The 23875-nt window shown below is 38.7% G+C and overlaps 2 protein-coding genes across 6 annotated transcripts in view; both read left to right on the plus strand.

Moving 5' to 3' along the window:
* The window catches only part of TENT2 (terminal nucleotidyltransferase 2), a 78188-nt gene extending 65647 nt beyond the window's left edge, over window positions 1-12541 (plus strand). For all 3 annotated transcript variants that reach the window (XM_037801268.1, XM_037801267.1, XM_037801266.1), the window contains 2 exons: window positions 8570-8649; window positions 9875-12541. In XM_037801268.1, coding sequence (XP_037657196.1) covers window positions 8570-8649; window positions 9875-9949 — 155 coding nt within the window. In that variant the 3' untranslated portion in view covers window positions 9950-12541. The remainder of the gene's footprint in view (window positions 1-8569; window positions 8650-9874) is intronic.
* Window positions 12542-14690: 2149 nt separating this feature from the next.
* Window positions 14691-23875, plus strand: part of CMYA5 (cardiomyopathy associated 5) — a 117379-nt gene continuing 108194 nt past the window's right edge. For all 3 annotated transcript variants that reach the window (XR_005211414.1, XR_005211415.1, XM_037801675.1), the window contains exon 1: window positions 14691-14877. Coding sequence is in view for 1 of the 3 variants with exons in the window: in XM_037801675.1 (XP_037657603.1) it covers window positions 14729-14877 (149 nt within the window). In the remaining 2 variants the exon portion in view is untranslated. The remainder of the gene's footprint in view (window positions 14878-23875) is intronic.

The following is a 23875-nucleotide window of genomic DNA, read 5'->3' on the forward strand; positions in this document are numbered from 1 at the left end:
GGGAACACACATGTACATGAAAGTCCTTAACTCTTTCTTTTTCTTCTTCCTGTTTTCTCTATTTCCTTTTCTGTTTTTCTCTCTTCTTCACTGCCAAATTTCTCACACAAGTTACTGTTCTCACTGCATCTTTTCCTAAACCATCCACTCACATTGTATGTCTCTGCACTCTGTCTTCCATACTCACAAGTATTGAACCAATATGTATTTATTGAATGAATTTTCAAAGGTTATTGTTGACCTTTCACCCACAGGACAAATCAGTGTCTTTTTGGTTTCATTATTCTTTTTTTTTTTTTTTTTTTAATCATCATTTTATTGAGATATATTCACATACCACGCAGTCATACAAAACAAATTGTACTTTCGATTGTTTACAGTACCATTACATAGTTGTACATTCATCACCTAAATCAATCCCTGACACCTTCATTAGCACACACACAAAAATAACAAGAATAATAATTAGAGTGAAAAAGAGCAATTGAAGTAAAAAAGAACACTAGGTACCTTTGTCTGTTTGTTTGCTTCCCCTACTTTTCTACACATCCATCCATAAACTAGACAAAGTGGAGTTTGGTCCTTATGGCATTCCCAATCCCACTGTCACCCCTCATAAGCTACATTTTTATACAACTGTCTTCGAGATTCATGGGTTCTGGGTTGTAGTTTAATAGTTTCAGGTATCCACCACCAGCTACCCCAATTCTTTAGAACCTAAAAAAGGTTGTCTAAAGTGTGCGTAAGAGTGCCCACCAGAGTGATCTCTCGGCTCGTTTTGGAATCTCTCTGCCACTGAAGCTTATTTCATTTCCTTTCACATCCCCCTTTTGGTCAAGAAGATGTTCTCCATCCCACGATGCCGGGTCTACATTCCTCCCCGGGAGTCATATTCCACGTTGCCAGGGAGATTCACTTCCCTGGGTGTCTGATCCCACGTAGAGGGGAGGGCAGTGATTTCACCTTTCAAGTTGGCTTAGCCAGAGAGAGAGGGCCACATCTGAGCAACAAAGAGGCATTCAGGAGGAGACTCTTAGGCACAAATACAGGGAGGCCTAGCCTCTCCTTTGCAGCAACCGTCTTCCCAAGGGTAAAACTTATGGTAGAGGGCTCAACCCATCAAACCACCAGTCCCCTATGTCTGTGGTCATGTTAGCAACCATGGAGGTGGGGTAGGCGAATACTCCTGCATTCTCCACAGGCTCCTCAAGGGGGCACTACATCTTTTTTTTTTTTTTCCTTGTTTGTCTTTTTTCTTTTCTTTTTTTTTTTTTTTTAACTTTCCCTTCTTTTTTCAAATCAACTGTATGAAAAAAAAAGTTAAAAAGAAAACAAACATACAATAAAAGAACATTTCAAAGAGACCATAGCAAGGGAGTAAGAAAAAGACAACTAACCTAAGATAACTGCTTAACTTCCAACATGTTCCTACTTTACCCCAAGAAAATTACATAATATAGCAACATTTCAGTGAACTTGTTCCTACTACATCCATCAGAAATTAACAGACCATAGTCATTTCTGGGCATCCCCAGAACGTTAAATAGCTTATCTGTTCTTCTTGGATTATTGTTCCCCCTTCCTTAATTGCTCTCTACTGCTATTTCCCCTACATTCTACATTATAAACCATTTGTTTTACATTTTTGAAAGTTCACATTAGTGGTAGCATATAATATTTCTCTTTTTGTGCCTGGCTTATTTCGCTCAGCATTATGTCTTCAAGGTTCATCCATGTTGTCATATGTTTCACCAGATCGTTCCTTCTTACTGCCGCGTAGTATTCCATCGTGTGTATATACCACATTTTATTTATCCACTCATCTGTTGAAGGACATTTGGGTTGTTTCCATCTCTTGGCAATTGTGAATAATGCTGCTATGAACATTGGCGTGCAGATATCTGTTCGTGTCACTGCTTTCCGATCTTCCGGGTATATACCGAGAAGTGCAATCGCTGGATCGAATGGTAGCTCTATATCTAGTTTTCTAAGGAACTGCCAGACTGACTTCCAGAGCGGCTGAACCATTATACAGTCCCACCAACAATGAATAAGAGTTCCAATTTCTCCACATCCCCTCCAGCATTTGTAGTTTCCTGTTTGTTTAATGGCAGCCATTCTAACCGGTGTTAGATGGTATCTCATTGTGGTCTTAATTTGCATCTCTCTAATAGCTAGTGAAGCTGAACATTTTTTCATGTGTTTCTTGGCCATTTGTATTTTCTCTTCAGAGAACTGTCTTTTCATATCTTTTGCCCATTTTATAATTGGGCTGTCTGTACTATTGTCATTGAGTTCTAGGATTTCTTTGTGTATGCAAGATATCACTCTTTTGTCAGATACATGGTTTCCAAAAATTTTTTCCCATTGAGTTGGCTGCCTCTTTACCTTTTTGAGAAATTCCCTTGAGGTGCAGAAACTTCTAAGCTTGAGGAGTTCCCATTTATCTATTTTCTCTTTTGTTGCTTGTGCTTTGGGTGTAAAGTCTAGGAAGTGGCCTCCTAATACAAGGTCTTGAAGATGTTTTCCTACATTATCTTCTAGGAGTTTTATGGTACTTTCTTTTATATTGTGATCTTTGGTCCATTTTGAGTTAATTTTTGTGTAGGGGGTGAGGTAGGGGTCCTCTTTCATTCTTTTGGATATTGATATCCAACTCTCCCAGCCCCATTTGTTGAAAAGACCATTATGGCTCAGTTCGGTGACTTTGGGGGCCTTATCAAAGATCAGTCGGCCATAGATCTGAGGGTCTATCTCTGAATTCTCAATTCGATTCCATTGATCTATATGTCTATCTTTGTGCCAGTACCATGCTGTTTTGGCAACTGTGGCTTTATAATAAGCTTCAAAGTCAGGGAGTGTAAGTCCTCCCACTTCGTTTTTCTTTTTTAGAGTGTCTTTAGCAATTCGAGGCATCTTCCCTTTCCAAATAAATTTGATAACTAGCTTTTCGAAGTCTGCAAAGTAGGTTGTTGGAATTTTGATTGGGATTGCATTGAATCTGTAGATGAGTTTGGGTAGAATTGACATCTTAATGACATTTAGCCTTCCTATCCATGAACATGGAATATTTTCCATCTTTTAAGGTCCCTTTCTATTTCTTTTAGTAGAGTTATGTAGTTTTCTTTGTATAGGTCTTTTACATCTTTGGTTAAGTTTATTCCTAGGTACTTGATTTTTTTAGTTGCTATTGAAAATGGTATCTTTTTCTTGAGTGTCTCTTCAGTTTGTTCATTTCTAGCATATAGAAACATTACTGACTTATGTGCATTAATCTTGTATCCCGCTACTTTGCTAAATTTGTTTATTAGCTCTAGTAGGTGTATCGTCGATTTCTCAGGGTTTTCTAGATATAAGATCATATCATCTGCAAACAATGACAGTTTTACTTCTTCTTTTCCAATTTGGATGCCTTTTATTTCTTCGTCTTTCCAGATTGCCCTGGCTAGCACTTCCAGCACAATGTTGAATAACAGTGGTGACAGCGGGCATCCTTGTCTTGTTCCTGATCTTAGAGGGAAGGCTTTCAGTCTCTCACCATTGAGTACTATGCTGGCTGTGGGTTTTTCATATATGCTCTTTATCATGTTGAGGAAGTTTCCTTCAATTCCTACCTTGTGAAGTGTTTTTATCAAAAAGGGATGTTGGATTTTGTCAAATGCTTTTTCAGCATCTATTGAGATGATCAATTGATTTTTCCCTTTCAAGTTTTTAATGTGTTGTAATACATTGATTGTTTTTCTTATGTTGAACCATCCTTGCATGCCTGGAATGAACCCCACTTGGTCATGGTGTATGATTTTTTTAATGTGTCTTTGGATTCGATTTGCAAGTATTTTGTTGAGGATTTTTGCATCTATATTCATTAGGGAGATTGGCCGGTAGTTTTCCTTTTTTGTAGCATCTTTGCCTGGTTTTGGTATTAGATTGATGTTAGCTTCATAAAATGAGTTAGGTAGTGTTGCATTTTTTTCAATGTTTTGAAAGAGTTTGAGTAAGATTGGTGTCAGTTCTTTCTGGAAAGTTTGGTAGAATTCCCCTGTGAAGCCATCTGGCCCTGGGCATTTACTTGTGGGAAGATTTTTGATGACTGATTGGATCTCTTTGCTTGTGATGGGTTGGTTGAGGTCTTCTATTTCTTCTCTGGTCAGTCTAGGTTGTTCATATGTTTCCAGGAAATTGTCCATTTCTTCTACATTATCCAGTTTGTTGCCATACAGTTGTTCATAATATCCTCTTATAATTTTTTTAATTTCTTCAGGATCTGCAGTTATGTCACCTTTTTCATTCATTATTTTGTTTATATGGGTCTTCTCTCTTTTTGATTTTGTCAGTCTAGCTAGGGGCTTGTCAATCTTGTTGATCTTCTCAAAGAACCAACTTTTGGTGATATTTATCCTTTCTATTGTTTTTTTGTTCTCTATGTCATTTATTTCTGCTTTAATCCTTGTTATTTCTTTTCTTGTACTTGGTTTAGGATTGGTTTGCTGTTCATTTTCTAGCTTCTTCAGTTGATCCATTAGTTCTTTGATTTTGGCTCTTTCTTCCTTTTTAATATATGCGTTTAGTGCTATAAATTTCCCCCTTAGCACTGCTTTTGCTGCATCCCATAGGTTTTGGTATGTTGTGTTCTCATTTTCATTCGTCTCTATATATTTAGCAATTTCTCTTGCTATTTCTTCTTTAACTCACTGATTGTTTAGGAGTGTGTTGTTTAACCTCCAGGTATTTGTGAATTTTCTAAGTCTCTGATGGTTATTGACTTCTAATTGTATTCCATTGTGGTCAGAGAATGTGCTTTGAATAATTTCAATCTTTTTAAATTTATTGAGGCTTGTTTTATGTCCCAGCATATGATCTATTCTGGAGAAAGTTCCGTGAGCACTAGAAAAGTATGTGTATCCTGGTGATTTGGGATGTAATGTCCTGTAGATGTCTGTTAAATGTAATTCATTTATCAGATTGTTTAGGTTTTCAATTTCCTTATTGGTCTTCTGTCTGGTTGATCTATCTATAGGAGAGAGTGATGTGTTGAAGTCTCCCACAATTATTGTGGAAACATCAATTGCTTCCTTTAGTTTTGCCAATGTTTCTCTCATGTATTTTGTGGCACCTTGATTGGGTGCATAGACATTTACGATTGTTATTTCTTCTTGCTGAATTGCCCCTTTTATTAGTATGTAGTGGCCTTCTTTGTCTCTCAAAACATCCCTGCATTTGAAGTCTATTTTATCTGAGATTAATATTGCTACACCTGCTTTCTTTTGGCTGTAGCTTGCATGAAATATTTTTTTCCATCCTTTCACTTTCAGTTTCTTTGTGTCCCTGAGTCTAAGATGAGTCTCTTGTATGCAACATATTGATGGTTCATTTTTTTTGATCCATTCTGCGAATCTATATCTTTTAATTGGGGAGTTTAATCCATTTACATTCAACGTTAAAACCGTGAAGGCATTTCTTGAATCGGCCATCTTATCCTTTGGATTATGTTTGCCATATTTTTCCCTCTCTCTATTAATATCCTTTATTGTACCCATACCGAATCTCTTTAGTACTGAACCTTTCTCCAGTTCTCTCTGTCCTGTCTTTGTTTCTCTGTCTGTAGGGCTCCCTTTAGTATCTCCAGTAGGGCAGGTCTCTTGTTAGCAAATTCTCTCAGCATTTCTTTGTCTGTGAAAAATTTAAGCTCTCCCTCAAATTTGAAGGAGAGCTTTGCTGGATAAAGTATTCTTGGCTGGAAATTCCTCTCACTCAGAATTTTAAATATATCGTGCCACTGCCTTCTTGCCTCCATGGTGGCTGCTGAGTAGTCACTACTTAGTCTTATGCTGTTTCCTTTGTATGTGGTGAATTGCTTTTCTCTTGCTGCTTTCAGAACTTGCTCCTTCTCTTCTATGTTTGACAGTGTGATCAGTATATGTCTCGGAGTGGGTTTTTTTGGATTTATTCTATTTGGAGTTCGCTGAGCATTTATGATTTGTGTATTTATGTTGTTTAGAAGATTTGGGAAGTTTTCCCCAACAATTTCTTTGAATACTCTTCCTAGACCTTTACCCTTTTCTTCCCCTTCTGGGACACCAATGAGTCTTATATTCGGACGTTTCATATTATCTATCATATCCCTGAGGTCCATTTCGAGTTTTTCAATTTTTTTCCCCATTCTTTCTTTTATGCTTTCATTTTCCATTCTGTCATCTTCCAGGTCACTGATTCGTTGTTCAACTTCCTCTAGTCTTGTACTATGAGTGTCCAGAATCTTTTTAATTTGGTCAACAGTTTCTTTAATTTCCATAAGATCATCCATTTCTTTATTTAGTCTTGCAATGTCTACTTTATGCTCTTCTAGGGCCTTCTTGATTTCCTTCATATCCCGTACTATGGTCTCATTGTTCATCTTTAGTTCTTTGAGTAGCTGCTCTAGGTGTGTCTCTTCTGGTCTTTTGATTTGGGTGCTTGGGCTTGGGTTATCCATATCGTCTGGTTTTTTCATATGCTTTATAATTTTCTGTTGTTTTTGGCCTCGTGGCATTTGCTGAACTTGATAGGGTTCTTTTAGGGTTTGTAGACCAGTTGAAGTCCTTATCTCTAATTTTTCAGATCTACAGCTTCGTGGAGTACACTTTCTCTAACTAACCAGCAGGTGGCGTCCATGAGCCACCTGTTCTCCACAAGCCAGATCTCCCCTGCTTAGCCTTTTTGGTGAGTGGGGGAGTGAGTCTTGTGGGGCCCAATTGGTGTACCAAGCTTGCGTGTGTAGTTGGTGTTGCCTGCCCTGTATGTGGGGCGTGTTTCTGGGCAGTCGGGGAGGGGGGGTGGCCCTAACAATCAAATCTCCCTGATGATCCTAGAGTTTTAAAGCTACTGCAATAGTCTAATCCTTCAGTTCAGTCCTGCCACAGTTTGTCTCTGCCACTGACCCACAAGTCTTTGGTATTGGCGTATGGCTCCTGAGACTTGCAAGTGGGCCCCTCTTCCAGGCTGTGCACCCCGGGTCCTCTGTTGAGGGATGACTGTGCTATGTCACAGGTGAGTGCCGTCCCCCCAGGGCAGTTCTGGGCTGCTGGGCTGTGTTGGGAGGCTCCCAGTCTGCTCAAATGATGGCTGAATGGGGCTCTGTTAATTCACACTGCTCCCCCTTCCCAGCTCTGGGACATTCAGCTGAGGTTGCAGGGAAGGCTAATGTCCACGCCCAGTTTTGTGGTGTGTGCCTGTTATTTGAAGCACTTCTGTCACACTGGGTTGTCTGGGGCAGCTGTGGGCTATGGGGCTGGCGATGGGCAGGAGTGTTTCCTGTCCACCAGGATGGTGGCTGTGAGCGGACACCCCCCTTTTCTTGGGAAGTTGTGTTGTTTAGTGAATTTTCTCAGCCACTGGATTATTGCCTTTTGTCTCAGAGCTCTCTTAGTTCTGCTCTTGACTTGAGGTGCCCAAATTTCAATTCTTTGAAGCTTTCTGTATTGAGCTTCTTAGAGTAATTGTTTTAGAAAAAGCAAAAAGGATTTAAAAAAAAAAAAAAAACATGGCCCTCCTCAGAGATCTAATGGGTTATTGAAATGCTAATAGACAAAACAACCAGGGCCATTAAGGAAAGGTGCACAGGGCAGAGAGATCAGCCTTGCTTCGGGATTTGCATATGCGCCTCAAGGCCTGATCTCCGCCCTTCCCCTTTCTGTGTTCACCAGAACTCCAAAAATCCTCTGCTTTTATTTTGGAGTTTTTCGTGTTGTTTTTTTTCTATGCCTGTCTCCTCTCTGCTGTGCTGGCTGCTCTCAGAGTCTCTGGTTTCTGGTCTCAGTCTATCTATGGTTGGAGTTTGAATCAGTAGAATGAGTTTCCGATAAGAGCAGCCACTGCAATTCTCCCTTCTCCTTCCCGGAGCTGACAGCCCCTCCTCCCCCGGGACTGAGCCTGGCAGGGAGGGGCGCGGGTCCCCTGGCCACAAAAACTTACAGATTTCGCTGATCTCAGCAGTTCCACGTTTTCATGAGTGTTGTATGAAGTATGCCCAAAGACAGATTGCTCTGTGGTGTCCAGTCCACGCAGTTCCTGGCTTTTTACCTACTTTCCTGGAGGAGTAACTAAAACATACAGCTCACCAGTCTGCCATCTTGCCCCGCCTCCGGTTTCATTATTCTTTATCTATATATGATATTTGACATTGGCCCACTACTCTTGGATATAGTGCTTTATTTTTCTTTTTCATAACTCTTTATTCTTTAACTTTATATTCTTCCAAGGGTAGGTCCTTGATCCTCTGTGTCTATCTCTCTGTAATTCTTTAGAAATCTTACTTACTTTTATGATTTAGATTCACATACCTTTGCTGATGACTTTCATTTTTAGTTATCTCCTTTGAATTCTTTCTACCTTATTTAGACAGTACATAGCTCTATTAAGCTATATTCTGTATGCATAAATCTAATAAGGTATTATGTTGAACCATTGGAAATTACTATTTTTGTAGGTAAAAACTGTCAAATATCAGCTGTTTCATATAATTCAACCTAATAAAGAAACTTAAGTTCACATTTTAGTAATTTCTTATTTATATGTGCATTTAACATTGCAGAACCTTTTGATGGAACAAATACAGCCAGAGCTGTGCATGAAAAGCAGAAGTTTGACATGATCAAGGATCAATTTTTAAAGGTAAATAATGCATCAGATTAATTCTAGGTTATGCTAGCTGATGTCTATTCCATGTTTTTTCTCCTGCATAGCCATTGTAACAAAGAATGAGAGTGCTATTTTATCTTCATTTGAATGTGTTTTGAAAAGTTAAAAATAAGTTTTTATATATGTGTGTGTGTGTATACACATTTTATATATATATTAAATATAAATATATTTATATTTTTTATAAATATATATATAAAACATATAAAGTCTCGAGTCCACAGTATGAATTTATAAATCAATAGTTTGGCTAGATGTGGTCCTGTCTTCAAGGAATTCCACAATACAACGTAAAAACACATTGATAGAAATATGTACAATGAGACAAGTATCAGAAAAAGATCACAGAACTGTGAAGATCATTTTAGAACCATATTTTTTTTCATTTTCTAGAGTGGACTTTATTTTGATGATAATTAAAAATGCAAAAAAAAATGCAAGTGTATTTTATTTTGAGCAGTCCTTTAAAGTAGGCCCTTTCAATTTATCAATCAGAATAGAAAATTTGATCCACAGAATTCTGTTCATTTTAAAACAAATATCCAGAAAGAATATTTTTGTCTATCAGATTAAATTGAGAACTCAAAAATAGCATTGCTACATTGCTCTTCTTATTGATGGGTGAGCTTTCATTTAGGATTGTTTGCTATCAAACCAATATTTTTTAGCTGTTGAATAACTGAAGTGAGAACAAAGTACAAAGATCTATAGCCACCAGGTAGTAAGTCAGATTTTTAGCTTATGAACAAGAAATTGTTTCTTTCTTTTTCTTATAAATCTATTAACTCTTTTTCAGAGGTATACATACAGTGATTTACTATAGATTTATTCTCTCCTTCGTAGATACTATTTTTAAATTGAAAAAGCTGTTAAAGACACACAATTTTCAATCAGATAATTGAAGTAATTCCCCCACCCTCTCATACCTAAGTTTTGTTGTAATTAGCTTGCTATTTTTTATGATACTATTTAAACCTGTGAATAAATATTAATATTGACAATTAACATTTTTTTCTGATGACAAAAACAATACTTGTACTCTATGAAAAACTTGGGATATAAAACACAAAGAAAAAAAAAAACACCTAAAATTTTACCACTTAGTAAACACTACTATTATAATCCTTGTAACTCTCTTTTTAGTTTTATGTTCTGTATATTTTTGAGGTTTTAAGAATGATTTTTCTTTCTCTCTCAGTCATGGCACAGATTGAAAAACAAAAGAGATTTGAACAGTATACTCCCTTTAAGAGCTGCTACCCTGAAAAGATGACTGGCCTCTATTAATAAATTCTTCTGAGATATAAAGAACAATAGTAATATCGTAACGCGTTTTGTTTACCTCTATCATGGTTTCTTAATTGTTCTTGTTTCCATGTTTTATTTTTAAAAGGACATAGTTACATAAAGATTGCATATTTTATTATAACATTTCCTAATAAAACTCTTTGATTTAAAAATGTATTTTTGAAAATGTTTTCTCCAGTAATTAGTATTATTATGGCATGAGTTTTCAGGAGCTCAGGTACAGTATTTTTGGGGATATTACCTGAACAAATAACAAGTTTTCATATAACTTCAATTAATTATACCACATACTAACACTGAAGAGATTTGTGGAATTTTGGAAAGGGTTTGATTCATACTGCTTAAAGTGTAACCTACAAGTACATCAGTTTGTTTTCCAAGTCTATTCTAGTAAAGTGAAGATTCAAATCAGTTATTCAGTTACTTGAAGCAGAAAGAAATCTTTTATTTCAGTTCATATTTCAGTGAAACACTGCAGAGGTAAGAAATAACTGGACAATTGCCTTAAGTCTTCACTTGATTCACTGGGATAGACTGAGGCTTTGGGAATGTCTATATTAGTATTTCATTAGTACCTCACACTTTTGATGTATTCTTGAGATTGCTTTAAATTTTGTGTTGAAACAATAATACATTTTGCACTGTAGTAATATGAACACTAACTGTGTTGTAGAACAGTTAGTGAAGTATTTTAAAGAATCAGTTCAGTGTAGACATTTTGAAACGAATTAAGCCCCTGTGCTTTATAATTGCTTATTGCAATGTGCACTTTTGCTTTACTTTCCGTTTTCCTGCTTTTATTTTCCCTGTGACAAGTAGCAAGAGAAACTGAAAGATCAAAGCTATGATTATATCCTATTTATAGTATCAGTTTTTTTCTGTGTACAATTATAGGATTGTAATCTAAACTGGAATTTTTAGGCAGTAAGCCACTACAAAATGTTTTAAATAAGATAAAACAAGATGATTATAAATAAAAGCTTAATGTTTGTAAAGATATCTTTTTTAGTATTTCTTTTCCATGAGAGAAGTAGTGGTAGCTGCTAAAACAAGCTACAATGTTTATTAAGGTGGTTTTTGATTTATGTAAATATTTGTAAATTGGTCAGTGCCTGTAAATTTAAATATAAAAAAAAGTCTTGAAAAGAGTTTTAACTTTTTCAAAAGGATTGTGTACAACTTCTTTTGGACCTGCTGAAGCACGGTTTGAACCTCTAATGGATTTTTTTTTTGCAAACCAATTCAAATGCTAAAACATTTGCTTTTCTTTCACTTGTAAAAGGTGCATATTTTCATTTTCTTCAAGTTTAAATTTTTGTATGATGTTAAATGGAATAAAGTTTGTACATGGAAATTGTTGAGGTGTTTTTTTCTGTGAAAGTCTTTCCTTTTGAGATGAGACTGAGGCTCTAGTTATCTTCTAAAACTGAACTGAATCTAATTATAATGTTGATTATTTAGATTACACAGAGAATCTTGGAATCACATTCATTCTTGGTAAAGCCATGTGTTCACATTAACACCCAATTTATCTGGTATTTTAGAAATGAAGCTTTTCACAGGTGAATTTTTTAGATTACTGATGCTTAGCACTTCTGAAGCATTTAGGTTTTTTACACTCTTTTTCTTGGAACTTTTCCTAAAAAATGTATTCTACACCATGCAAGCCTTCTTTATTAGAATGTATTGAGTATAATTAATATTCTAGTGACACACCGGCTGTTTTAGTTTCCTAGCTGCTAAAACAAATACCATTTAATGGGTTGGCTTAATAACAGAAATTTATTTGGCCCACGGTTTCAGAGACTAGAAGCCTGCTTCCTCCCAGGTTTGGTATTCTGACTGGCCGGCACTCTTTGGGGTTCCTTGGCTTTTCTGTCACATGGCAATGCACATGGAGGCTGCTTCTCCTTTGTCTTCTGGGTACTGTTAAATTCCAGCTTCTGGATGCTCCCCGTGGTTTCTCCTTGCACAATTCGTTTTGCTTAAAAGGATTTCAGCCATGCTGGATTAAGGCCCATCCTCATTCAGTTTGGGCACACCTTTACTAATAACATCTTAAAATGGGTGCGCACCCACAGGATCAGGGGTTGGGAACATGCCTTTTGTGGGGGACATGATTCAATCCCTGACCCTGGGTAATCATTGTAAACAATGAACACTAGTCATAGTACTGTATAGTAATACTGTAATATTACCATAATATCTCAGGGATGGATAAGTGTATAGGACATGCTACCTCTTTCGTATTATGACATTTCCTAATAAAGTCCCAGAAATTACCAAACTGTGTGTGGACTCCTTCACTGCTACTGTTCTTTCTCAACTTCTAGTGACTCCACCTTTACTGCTACTTCCTTTTGGCTGTTTTGCTATAACAAATAGATCAAGAAGCTAATAAACTACCCTCAATTCTAAATCAGACTGAAGCCTAAGATTTTGAGCCTTGTGATAGGCCAAATATGTCAGATATGGGAGAATTTTTTCAATTTTTAAGTTATTTTTGATGTGAATTATTTAACTGTGTGGTGATTAATAAATTATTTTCTGTTTGTGCTACTCTTTCTATATGTTTGCATTTTGTTCATTCAAGACAGTAGTGTTAGAAAGTTAAAACTGTGCAATCCATATTGCAATTCTGAATTTTGGATTGGTTTCAACTAGGGCCTTTGCAAATAAATTTTATAGACTTTAGTTAGTATTCCTAAGATGTGGAGACACGGAAGGTTCCCTGGCTTCATAGGTTATACAGTGGGGCCACTTCCTAGCTTCGGAAGCCTGAAGGCAGGCACCAGGCTGGGAGAAGGCCAAAGCTTTGCATGTCTGAAAGCAGGCAGCAATTTAGATAAGGGTAAAGTCGCCCGGCTCTTTCCGTGCTCCTGTCTCCTGCTCCTGCTATCTCCCGTCTAGCCCCAAAGAGATTGTCCCTTGAGATCAAAGACATGCAATCACACCTTATGGCTTTAGAAAAAAGGTACCCTCCCTGAAATACCTGAAAACAGTCACATTGGAGACTACCTTGTATGCTATAAAAACCTGTAAAAATGAGTAGAATAAAACTTTTTTTTGCATGAACACAGAGACAGAGTTGGCTCCCTTCTTTCACACTAAGAAATTTTGAACTAAATATAATGGAAGGAATAAAAATAGAATGAGTTCCTGAAAATTTGATTAGTGTTTAACACATTCCCACAGCTGCCACTGAATTCTTTTTGTCCTAGGTGAGCATGCTCATTGGGGATTACTAATGGAAAAACCTAGTTAGTATTATGAATATTGCTGATGTTAAACTTAGTTTGAGCAATTGTGTGAGGACTGGATTCTGCTGTATTCCCTTCTTTTGCCCACTAGTTGATATTCCTGTATCATGTACAGCTCTTTGCATGTAGGACCTAATGTGCACACAGTGTAACTGGTGAATAGCATCTAACCTACAGTCATCATCCATAACAATTCTGTGTGTAGAGTTTGCTCAAATAAAAGTAAATGTTAGCTGTTGCAGCCATAACATCAGCCTCATGAAAAAGAATATCCTTACCTATTGTAAAGATATTTTTACCTGTTGCACACACTCAGCAGTCTGGTCTTGTCCTCTTCAGTTCCAGGAGCACTTATTAAGCACCTGCTGTGTGCCTACGGTAGTTTGCTACCTTCTGGGCTGGTAAGGGATGGGGATGGTGGAACAAAGATGAGTAACAAGCTTACAAATCTACTGGGGAAAGAATTTGAATGTAAGAAGGTATGGGAACCTGGAAGAGGGATACTGAGCTTGACCTGGGGATTTGAGAAAGGTGGTGATCCTGAATGATGAGTAACCCAGTAACTAAAGGTGGGAAGAACCTTTCGGGCAGAAGGAAGTGTGTAAATAAAGCCTCAGTAGTGTGACTTCACATAAAGTAGGACACTCCTGACTTGCAAAGAAGAGACCAGACCTGTAAGACATGGGCATTATTATGCAGGTTTATCTTGGTGAGAAGGTTGGGCTTTAAATGTCCTTGAGCAGTGGGAAGCCATGGAGTGGTCTTAAGCATGGCCAGGACATGATGCCAGGAAACTGGGGCCTTTGGATGAGTTTGGCATCCAAAGCTGGCTCCCTTTAAGGCCTTTTGGGGAATGTGGGGAAAATTGTTCCTCTTCACGATTTAGGATTAGTAGAGAGAGTTTCCTGACTGAACAATTCAGGGGGTAACTAAGGAAAAGAATACACGATTTGTTGACTTGCAAATGTATAGGGATCCAATAGTGAACAATGGCTCAAAGTTGAGGTTTTGAATCTGGCAGACTTAGCTTTGTTTTCCCTTGGGTGACTTTACTAGCAATGGGCCTTAAGCAAGATACACAAGCTCTTCTGAACCTCAGTGTCCTAACCTATAAAACAGGCATTGCAGAAAAGCCTACCACCGCCTGTGCCCTTTAGAGTGGTGACATCCAGTTGCCCAAAAGAACCGCCAGAGATCTGCTTAAACGGGCTGGCGCTGGGGCGGGGTGCTCGGGGGAAGTTGGCAGGCGCGCGGGAAAGAGAAGCTGAGTCCTGGCCCCAGAAACTCAGTGGCGAAACTTTTTGACGCCTTCTATTTAAAGTATCCGGGATCGCCTCCCCCCGCCCCCGCCCCGGGCCAGGAACCCGAGCCTCCCCCGCCGGGGCAGGGTAGGGCAGAGGCCAGAGGCACAGTCAGAGGGAGAACACCAGGCGCGGCGCGGGCGGCTCCGGCTCCAGCTCCAGCTCCGGCCCGGGAGAAGCGCGATGGCGAGCAGCAACAGCAACCACGCCGCGGAGAGCAACTTCAGCTCCGAAGAGGACGAAGAGGCGACCCGGGAGCTGGAGACCGGGGAGGAGTCGGAGGGAGAGGAGGACGAGACGGCAGCTGAGTCGGAGGAGGAGCCGGACGCCAGGTAGTGCGGGTCCCTCCCCTCCGCCCCGCAGCCTGAGAGAGCAAGGCTGAGGGCCTAAAATTGCCTGCCCCCGCTTCCGGAGGGAATCTTCCCGCGCCTTCCTTTTTTTTTTTTTTTTTTTAAAGCTCTGGAGTTCATTTCCCTGGAGCTAAGCACTTTTTATCCGGAGCGTGCTGCCTTTTTAAAGAGCTTTAAGGTGAAGGCGCTTGCTGTCAGCTGGAGTGACAGGCCCGCCTGCAGCAGAGTTCATTGCCTACCTCGCCGCCTCCCCTACCCGCCCCCCCCACGCCCCCCTCCAGCCCCAGCTCCTTGTGACTTGCTGCTCTTGTTTATTACTCGGGATTTGCTTGGGGTCTTGCCTGGCTGCGGAAAAGTGCTGGAATGCTTTCATTTGCCCCAAGCCATAGAAACAATCTTGAGAGCCTGAGGAGAAAGCCATGTGGGGAGGTCTTCTGGGTGCCTAGCACTGGGCCAGTTTGCCGTAAGAGGACGTCTTTATTTTGGTACAAAGGCCCATAAATTCTTTGGAGAAAAGAGGCATGGGTTTCGGTGATTCCTGTTCTTAAAATCTGCTTTTTTTGTGGTTCCAAATGTCAAAGTTTTAGTGAATATGAATGCGATTACGTAATACTATATAAAAAGATGGATCTCCCTCACTCCCTTTCATCCTTCCTTCATGGAGGTCCTAAAATGAGAATAGTAGGAATTATCTCTCTATAAGTATTTGTTTCTACCTTCATTTGTTCTGAAAATGGATTTTTTTTCCTGAGCATGTCTGTCAGTCAATGGTGTCACTACCTAAACCTATTCATATTACAGTGAAAAGATTTTGAAGGTGACAGATGGATGTGTTCCATTGCTTTAGAATGTCCACCTTACCCAAAGTTAAAACTGCTGCCCAAACAAAGCCAGCAGAGCTGAAGTTGAAGTAGCCCATAGAATGGCACTGATTAGAAAGAACTGATCATTAGATGAGGAAGTCTTGAATATTGGTTGCATATTTACCAAGTAACTACCAAGTGGGAAACAGGCACAATTCCTGCTCTCAAAGACTTTTTGGAAGTGTCAGGGAGAATCATAGGGAGTATGTGACTATGTGCTAAATCAGTTCTGGGGTGGAACAGACTAGGGGTGCTGTGAGAGGTCAGAAGAGTGTGTAGAGCCCGGCAACTGCCTTGAAGGAGCAGACATGAGCTGGGCCTTAGGGTGTGGGCAGGGACTGCATAAAGGAAGGACAGGAAAAGTCATTGGTGGGAAATGGAACAGAGTGTGGGGGACTGTGATTGCTGGGCAGTATTGAGAAGGGGAAGTCTGTTCACCCCAGCGTTTGTAACCTTTTCCCCTTAATGGAGTTCAGGATCCTTATACCCTTGCTCAATCAAAGTTTACTCCCTAGAGAATCTGAAAAGTCACACTAAAATGCGAACAGCTGATAATTGTTCAAAGGTCCGCTTTGGGGTTACCTTGCCCTTTGACGAAGGTCAGGACCTTTGTCCTGTAATAAATTTCAGCCTGCTCTAACTGCAGAGGATAAGACAGGCACCAGGGCAAAGGATCAGAATGAGTAGAGTGGAGGGAGCCATGAGGGAATGAGGTGGATGGTGATGGAGTCCTTGAAAACTATCCAATTTTTGATTTGATAACATGGGTAACAAGGAGTCAGAAAAGCTTCTGAACAGGGTTGTAGGAGAACAGACTGGTGTTACAGGAAAGTTAGTCTAATAAGGGCATATTAATAAAGTTGGGTTTTAGAAAGGGTTGGATCAGGGAGGCAGTAGCAGAAAGAAAGAAACGAGGTGTCTAGGGCTTGGACCATGGTGGGAGCAATGGGAAAGGAGATGGCAGGGAAGCTAGAGGTAGGGAGATGTCCATGGTAAGGAACTCTTTGGGGAATTGGGAGTCCCCAAATTGCTCCTACACTTGAGTGTTGTCAAGAACCAACCATTTTGTTATGCATGAGTTTACAAATATGGTTTGAAGTTCTTTTTTTCTTCAGAGACTAGAGGTGAAAACTTGCAATATTCTCTAATGGATGGAAGGTGGGAATGTTGTATCACCTTCTTCACCTCTTCCCTCTCAGCTTTTACACCAAAGTTTTACAATTACTTAGTCACAAACAGTGCTCAGTGTTTATGTATGCTTTTTTATTTTAAACCCTCCCAGCAACACTATGGGGTGATTGTTCAGTTACAGATGATGAAACTGAGACTTACTGAGGCATCACATAATTTACTGAGAATTTAAGGCAAGTAAACCTAAGAACCAAGATGTGAGCCTGTGTACTCCAAACCACTAGACTTTTACCAACTCCCTTTCTTTTGAGGAGAGACCCTGTGCCCTCAACAGACTCATTATGTACTATAGACTGAAACTTGAATGGCTCCATCTATCTTCTACCCTGAGAGGTTCTTAGAGGAAAAGGAAAGTCCTAATTCCTTTGAGCAACAGTGTGAGTCTTCCCCCTTCTTGAGTGGAAAGGTTGTCTTTATATTTTCTCAGAGGTCAGAACCATTCTCAGGAGCTGAATTACAAACTTATTTTTAAAAAATATTAAATGACACATAATAGTAAAAAAATTCAAACAGCCTAAACACCTAATAATGAAATGATTGAATTATTGAATCAATTTGATGGAATATTTTAAGATGTTATTAAAATGCTATTTATGAAAATTTCTAATAATATGGAAAATGCATATATTGAATTTGAAAGAAAATTTTAATTGTATAATTTAGAATGATCTCAACCATATAGTTTAAATATGTATTAGAAAAAGGTCAAAAGAAAATATAGCAAAATGTTAGTAATGGTTGTCTCTGAGTGAGGGGATAATGATTGATTGATTAAAATTTTTCTTTATTTTTATTTTCAGTTTTTCTGTAATGAGCATGTAGTGTATTTTATCAGACAAAAAATAAACTTTATTTTAAAAATTCAAGACAAAAGGTATAATAGGCTTATAAATCTTTTCTTAATGTATTTCAGATATAATATGTAGAATTATCTGTAGTTCTCTTTCTGAATCTTGGAAAAATCCCCTTTAATAGTAAAAACACTTTTCTAGTGCAGGAAAGCTCACCATTACATGCACCAATGCTTATATTGGATCAGAATACTCCTGACTTTTAATTTAATGATATGAATATGATATGTGGCATTGAGAAGCCTTGGAGTGAATCCTATGAGCTGTTCTATCATGGGCAAGTTCCCCATTCTCTCTTAGCCCCAATTTTCCCATCTATAAAATGGTGGCAATCATTTCTAATCCGTAAGTTTGTCATAAGGATTAAATAAACTATGTGAACACATATAGGAGTGTTTAAACCTTAGACGGTTCTTAATAAGTTTAATTTTCTTATATTCCTTCAGCTGAATCATTACTGGTTAGCAAATCTTTACCTTCTGCCCACCATTTAACAATGAGAGAGAAGTGATAGTCTCAATTTTCAGTAGAGTAATGATCCTATTCCACTTTGGCTTATTAGTGTTCGTTCATTCACTAAACATTCATGGAATACCTAAGTGCCACGGAGTATGCCAGGTGCTGGGAACACAACAATTACTAAGGATCTATTACTGTTCTCGAGGTGTTCAGATTCTACGGGGAGAAACAGAAAAACACAATTATGTTATTAACTTTTGTAAGGTATGTGAGGAAGAAAAGGTCTGTATAAAGCATCTCAAAGTATGGAGAAAGTCCTGGGATTCATTCTGCCTGGAAGGTTTGTGGAAGACTATATCAGGAGCCACTAGGGCAGGGTCTCGAATCATAATAAAGTGCCACAGAGGGCTCGTAGTTTGTGAACCTCAGAAAAGATTTTTGTATTGCTAATACTTCACACAAGGTCATTTGTAAAAGGCAGATCTGTAAACCTCACAGGATTTTAGAGCTGGGAGAGGCTTTAGAAACATCTATTCACAACCAATCCTTTTATAGATTCAGAAACTGAGTGTCAGGGGACATTTGTTCAAAGTCACACAACTTTTTAGTGGTAGGATTAGGACTGGATCCTCAGGTTTCTGGACTCCAATCTAATGTTCATTAGTTTGTTCATTCAACAAATATTTATTGAACTCCTACTATGTGCCAGATGCTGTTCTAGGCATGAGGGATACAGCAATGAACAAAACAAAGTGACTGTCCTCCTGGAATGTACTTTCCAGCGTGGGGAGACAAACAAATCAAACACATATATAATATTTCTGGTAGTGATAAGTGGTATGAAGACAAATACAGCAGGATAAGGGGTCTGCTGTTTTGTATAGGGTGGTGAAGAAAGCTTCCCTGATGAGGTGGCATTTGAACGGAGATTGAAGGAAATTGAGGGTGAGAGTGTTCTAGGCAAAGGAAGGCAAGTTCAAGGGCACTGAGGCAGGAACGTGCGTGGCTTGTTTGAAGAACACATGGAGGCCAGGGTACTGGAGCAGAGTGAGCAGGGGGAGAGCGGTCAGAGATGAGTCTAGGATGTAGCTGGGGTGCAGATCAGGTACGGCTTTGTAAACCGTAATAAGCACTTAGAATTTTACTGAGTGAAGTAGGAAGCCTTGTTCTGTGTTCAATGCCATTCAGGATTTAAAAAACAAAACAAAACAAGAAAAATGTAGTGATTGCAGTATTCCTTTAAATAGGATTCATATTTTCATTCAACCAGGATCTACTGAACACCTACCATGTGCCAAATACAATTAAATGTTTTAAACTCATGGTCTCCTGTATAGAGGGAGATGTAAATAGATACTTGTTACTTTTGTATTTTTTTTCTTACTGTAGACCAATGAAGCCCAACTCTGTTAGCCTCTCCCATAGATCGCTTACAGACTCTCCAGTATTTTTGTTTTGGATCATTCTCCAATGTTCGCTTTTAATTTCTTTAGTTAAGCACAGAGGACTTGTGCCACAGCAGGACCAAAAACTTAAAATCACCTTCAATTGTGGCTCTGCCAGTGCCTATATTAAGTAGGTTGTCTAAGCTGATAGAGTGAAAATTATTAGTGACATTCACATTTAATGAATCATTGTAGAAAGCAAACCTTTTAGGGAGCTGAAGGAAATTTGTAAATGGTTTGTTATCAGTATGGAGCACTGTGTTCCATGTATCTATTTATATAGTGTCTCCCTCTGCAGTGCTTACCTAGGTGTTTTGACAAGTGTGCTATTTGAGCCAGCTCTCGTCTGAGGTCAGTGGAAAGAGCTGGAGATGGGAGGGGGACAGCTCAGGATGCCAGAGGCCGAGGGAGGAGGGAAGGATGAAATAGAGGCCCTTGGGACCAGAAATTGAGAAGCTGTTTCAGCATTGGCTACATGGGTATTACATGCCCTTGGTAAGACTTTGACCAACAGGAGTTGAAATTGTTATTTTCTTTAAAATAGCAAACCTATTACAGTGTTGGAAATATTAACTGATAGAATTGTATGTTCTGAATACTGGCTTAATGAAAGACTTGACTCCATTCAGACAATATTATCAAATTCCCCTCCCTACCGGGAAAACTTAGAGAATCAGGTATAAGAGGCTGGATGTGGTTTGAACATGAAAATAATCATCTTTGGTCTAGTCTAGAGCACTATCCAATAGGAATATGATGTGAACCATGTATGTAAATTTTAAATTTCTAGTAGCCACATTTAAAAAAGTAAAGAGAAACATGTGAAATTAATTTTAATAATGTATTTTATTTAACCCAATATCCAAAGTATTATCATTTCAACAAGCAATCAATATAAGAATTGTTGGTCTTATAATTTACATTCCTTTTTCTTTTTTGTACTAAGTCTTTGAAACTTGGTGCATATTTTACACTTCCAGCACATCTCAATTCACTCTCTCTTACCACATTTCGAGTACTCTTTAACCACACGTGTCTAGTGGCTACCATATTAGACAATGCACGTCTGGTAATACCAAGAAATCCATTAACTTCGGTGGAATCTATGGAACTGCTCCAGTGATAATGAACACTGTGTTGGCATTTTCTGTTTGCCAGGCCCTGTGCAAGTTACCAAAGCCATAAGGATGATTGGATGGAACTGTTGCTTCTCTCAAGGAGCTCCCAGTTTGATGAGGGGAAGCAGTTAATGCTACCATAATGTCCTAAGTGCTACACTAAGGCTATTATTAACACAGGAATATGGAAGAAAGTCATTCCTCTTAAAAATGAAGTTTAGAAAACTTTTGCAGAGAAGGTGATGTTGCAGTGGGCAGAAAGGTATTCAAGCTATAGAATGTGGTTAGACATTTCTTTAGTCCAGCTCTTGTGCTGCTAATTGCAGCTTTTTGTAAATTTTCTTTTTATCATCCAGAATCACTCAGGAGTTTCTAGGGTTGAGAATATTTTTTGAAAGAAAAAGTGAATGGAGCAAGTGAATGAATGAATGAGCAAATGAATCTTGAGGTATTCAGACTTCTTCAAGAAGCAAATGTTTTTGAACATTGAACCTGTTAGGATTACATTCATTGTTGACCTTTTACCAGGGATTGACAATTCCCAGTGACTTGGGGATTTTTTTGTTTTATTTTCTTTTTTTTTAAGTTTATTTTCCCCAGTGATTTTGGAAAGACAGTACCTTGAAGGGAACCGTGATAAGACCTGAGGGACTTAATCTTCAATTAAGATACCTGCTATCATCATTCCCCGCTTCTGTGATTTGTCAGAAAGCCTCTCCTAGACTGACCCCTGGGCCATATCATAGATGGAAGAATAAGAACAGGCTTTGCTTGTTACCTGGAGAAAAGTCTTCTATTAAGGCAACCACAGTGGATTCAGTTCCAAAATTCCACATCCTAGTCTGATAAAGTCCAAAATGTGTGGGAAGATTAATTGATTCTACTCCTCATTTGGAATCAAACTCTAAATGCTCAAAGCTCTCTTGTGGAGTTGTTACTATATTTTCTTAGTTTGAGTATGCCTGTTTTTAAGAAATATGCACATGCTAAAATTGAAGTTTCCTCCTAATGTTTGATTTCATTAGGGCACTTAAAAGTTGTTGATTTTTAAATAAAATTTATCTCCATTTCCATAAAAGCATCTAATATAAGAAAGGAGGCTCATTCATTCAAGAAATATTTGTTGAGGGTCTACTAGGCAATGTAAACATGGAGAAAACAAAACAGAGTTCCTAATCTTGAGAGTTTAGCCTCTGGGAAGGGCAGACATTAAACAACCCACAAATCAGTGAAACAAATGTGTTGGTAAAATGAATTGGTCCTGGGGACCTGAGGTAGGAGTCCACTAGGACCCCAGCCCTCCAGTTTCCATTCCCTGAAGCTCCTTGTTTATTCCCCTGGGAGTTTTCTGTCTGTGCCTCAGAGCCCCTCTTTCTAGCCCTTCCCCATCTGCCTAAAGCAAAGGACTTCACGGTCCTGTGGTATGAGTCTGGCTGCAGAACCTGGATGCTAGTGACACTTATCCTAGAAGGGACTTTAGACATCATCTAGTCTGACCCTTTTATGTTTCTGATAAGTGAACAAAACCCAGAGAAAAGAAGGTAAGCCATCACTTATTCAAGGAACATCTAATCTGTACCAAGCACTGTCACTTGTTTTGTCGTTTATACAATAGCCTTATGATATGGGCATCATTTTCAGTCCCATTTTAAAGAAGAAAAAAACTGAGGCTTAGCAATATTGAGTGATTTATCTGATTTCAGACAGCTATTAATTATCATAGCTAGGATTCTAACCCTAGTCTAATGGCAGAGCCAGTGCTGGAACTCTTAGTTCAGTGCCTATGATTAGACACATACCCAGACACATACGCACACATAGTCATCTGTTCATTGTTAACCAGCTTATTTCTTTTTCATGTGAGCATACATTTATTACTTTTAAATATTCTTTTAAATTACTTCAAACTTTAAAAACAAAGCATAAAATACTCAGCTATGTAGTAGCTAATCTGGGCCTGCACTTTAGCTATCTTAAGTTTCGTGTAATAGGGAGAGTAGATCTTATGGTTAAAAATAGACATTAGGCAATCCAGTGTGATTGAACTTTCATAAGGTCAAAGATACCAACATCAAAATAACTTGTCTACATGTTGTATGGGATCATGTGATAAACATATAGTAGGTATTGACCATATGTCTTAAATAAAATTCAGATCCTTTGTTTATAAAACAGATATTAGGTTTGGGGTGGTAGGCTTTGAAGTTTTCATAACTAGTATGTTTTTTTTTCCAGGAAGGCCTGAAGAAAAGAGAGTGACTGTTGTCTTTGGCTTTTCTAGAGTTTTGGGTGTATAGCCCAGCTTATATTGCATTAACCACACCCAGTAGAATTGAAAAGACCTGGCTTACTATCCTGGTTCTGCCGTTTACTCACTGCATCTTTACCAGGCTTTCAAGGTCCTTCCTGATCTGACCCCTGGTCTGACCTGTCTCAGCTCATCTCCTACCACTCTTTGCCGTGTTTGCTACATTCCAACCATATCGGCTTCTTTCTGGACCTCCAAAATCTTGCATCCAGATCTTTGCACTCGTTGTTTTCTCTCCCCAGGAAGTTTCTTCCCCACATTCAGGTTTCACTACAGATATCACTTTCTTGAAGAGACTTTCCTCAGCCACCCTGCCTAATGCGCTTAGTTCTCTCCCTTTGCCTCTTTTGCTATCACATTACCTGTTTCATTTTCTTCATAGCACCTATCACTGCCATATAATTTTTGTTTATTTATTGTTTATCACTTAGCACTAGAGTATATAAGATATGTGAGGGCAGGAAACTTGTTTGTTTTCTCTGCTGCATCCCCAGCACCTAGAATATATTGTCTGGCACATAATAGGTGCTTAAGAAATGGTCATTCAATGAGTAAAGGGTTGGATCGCACCATATATCATGGCTTCCTCAGGATCTCAGGTTTCCTTCTCTCTAATCAACACCATTCATGTTATTATCCTTCTAACAAATCCTCTTTTTTTTAGATGCCAAACAAGGGCATGGGGAATGAGAAGTGGACATTCAATTTGGCAAATATACAAGTCAATAGGGAGATTACAGATTAG

This window comes from Choloepus didactylus, chromosome 13, assembly GCF_015220235.1.
Source record: "Choloepus didactylus isolate mChoDid1 chromosome 13, mChoDid1.pri, whole genome shotgun sequence".
In the NCBI taxonomy this organism is placed as follows: Eukaryota; Metazoa; Chordata; class Mammalia; order Pilosa; family Megalonychidae; genus Choloepus; species Choloepus didactylus.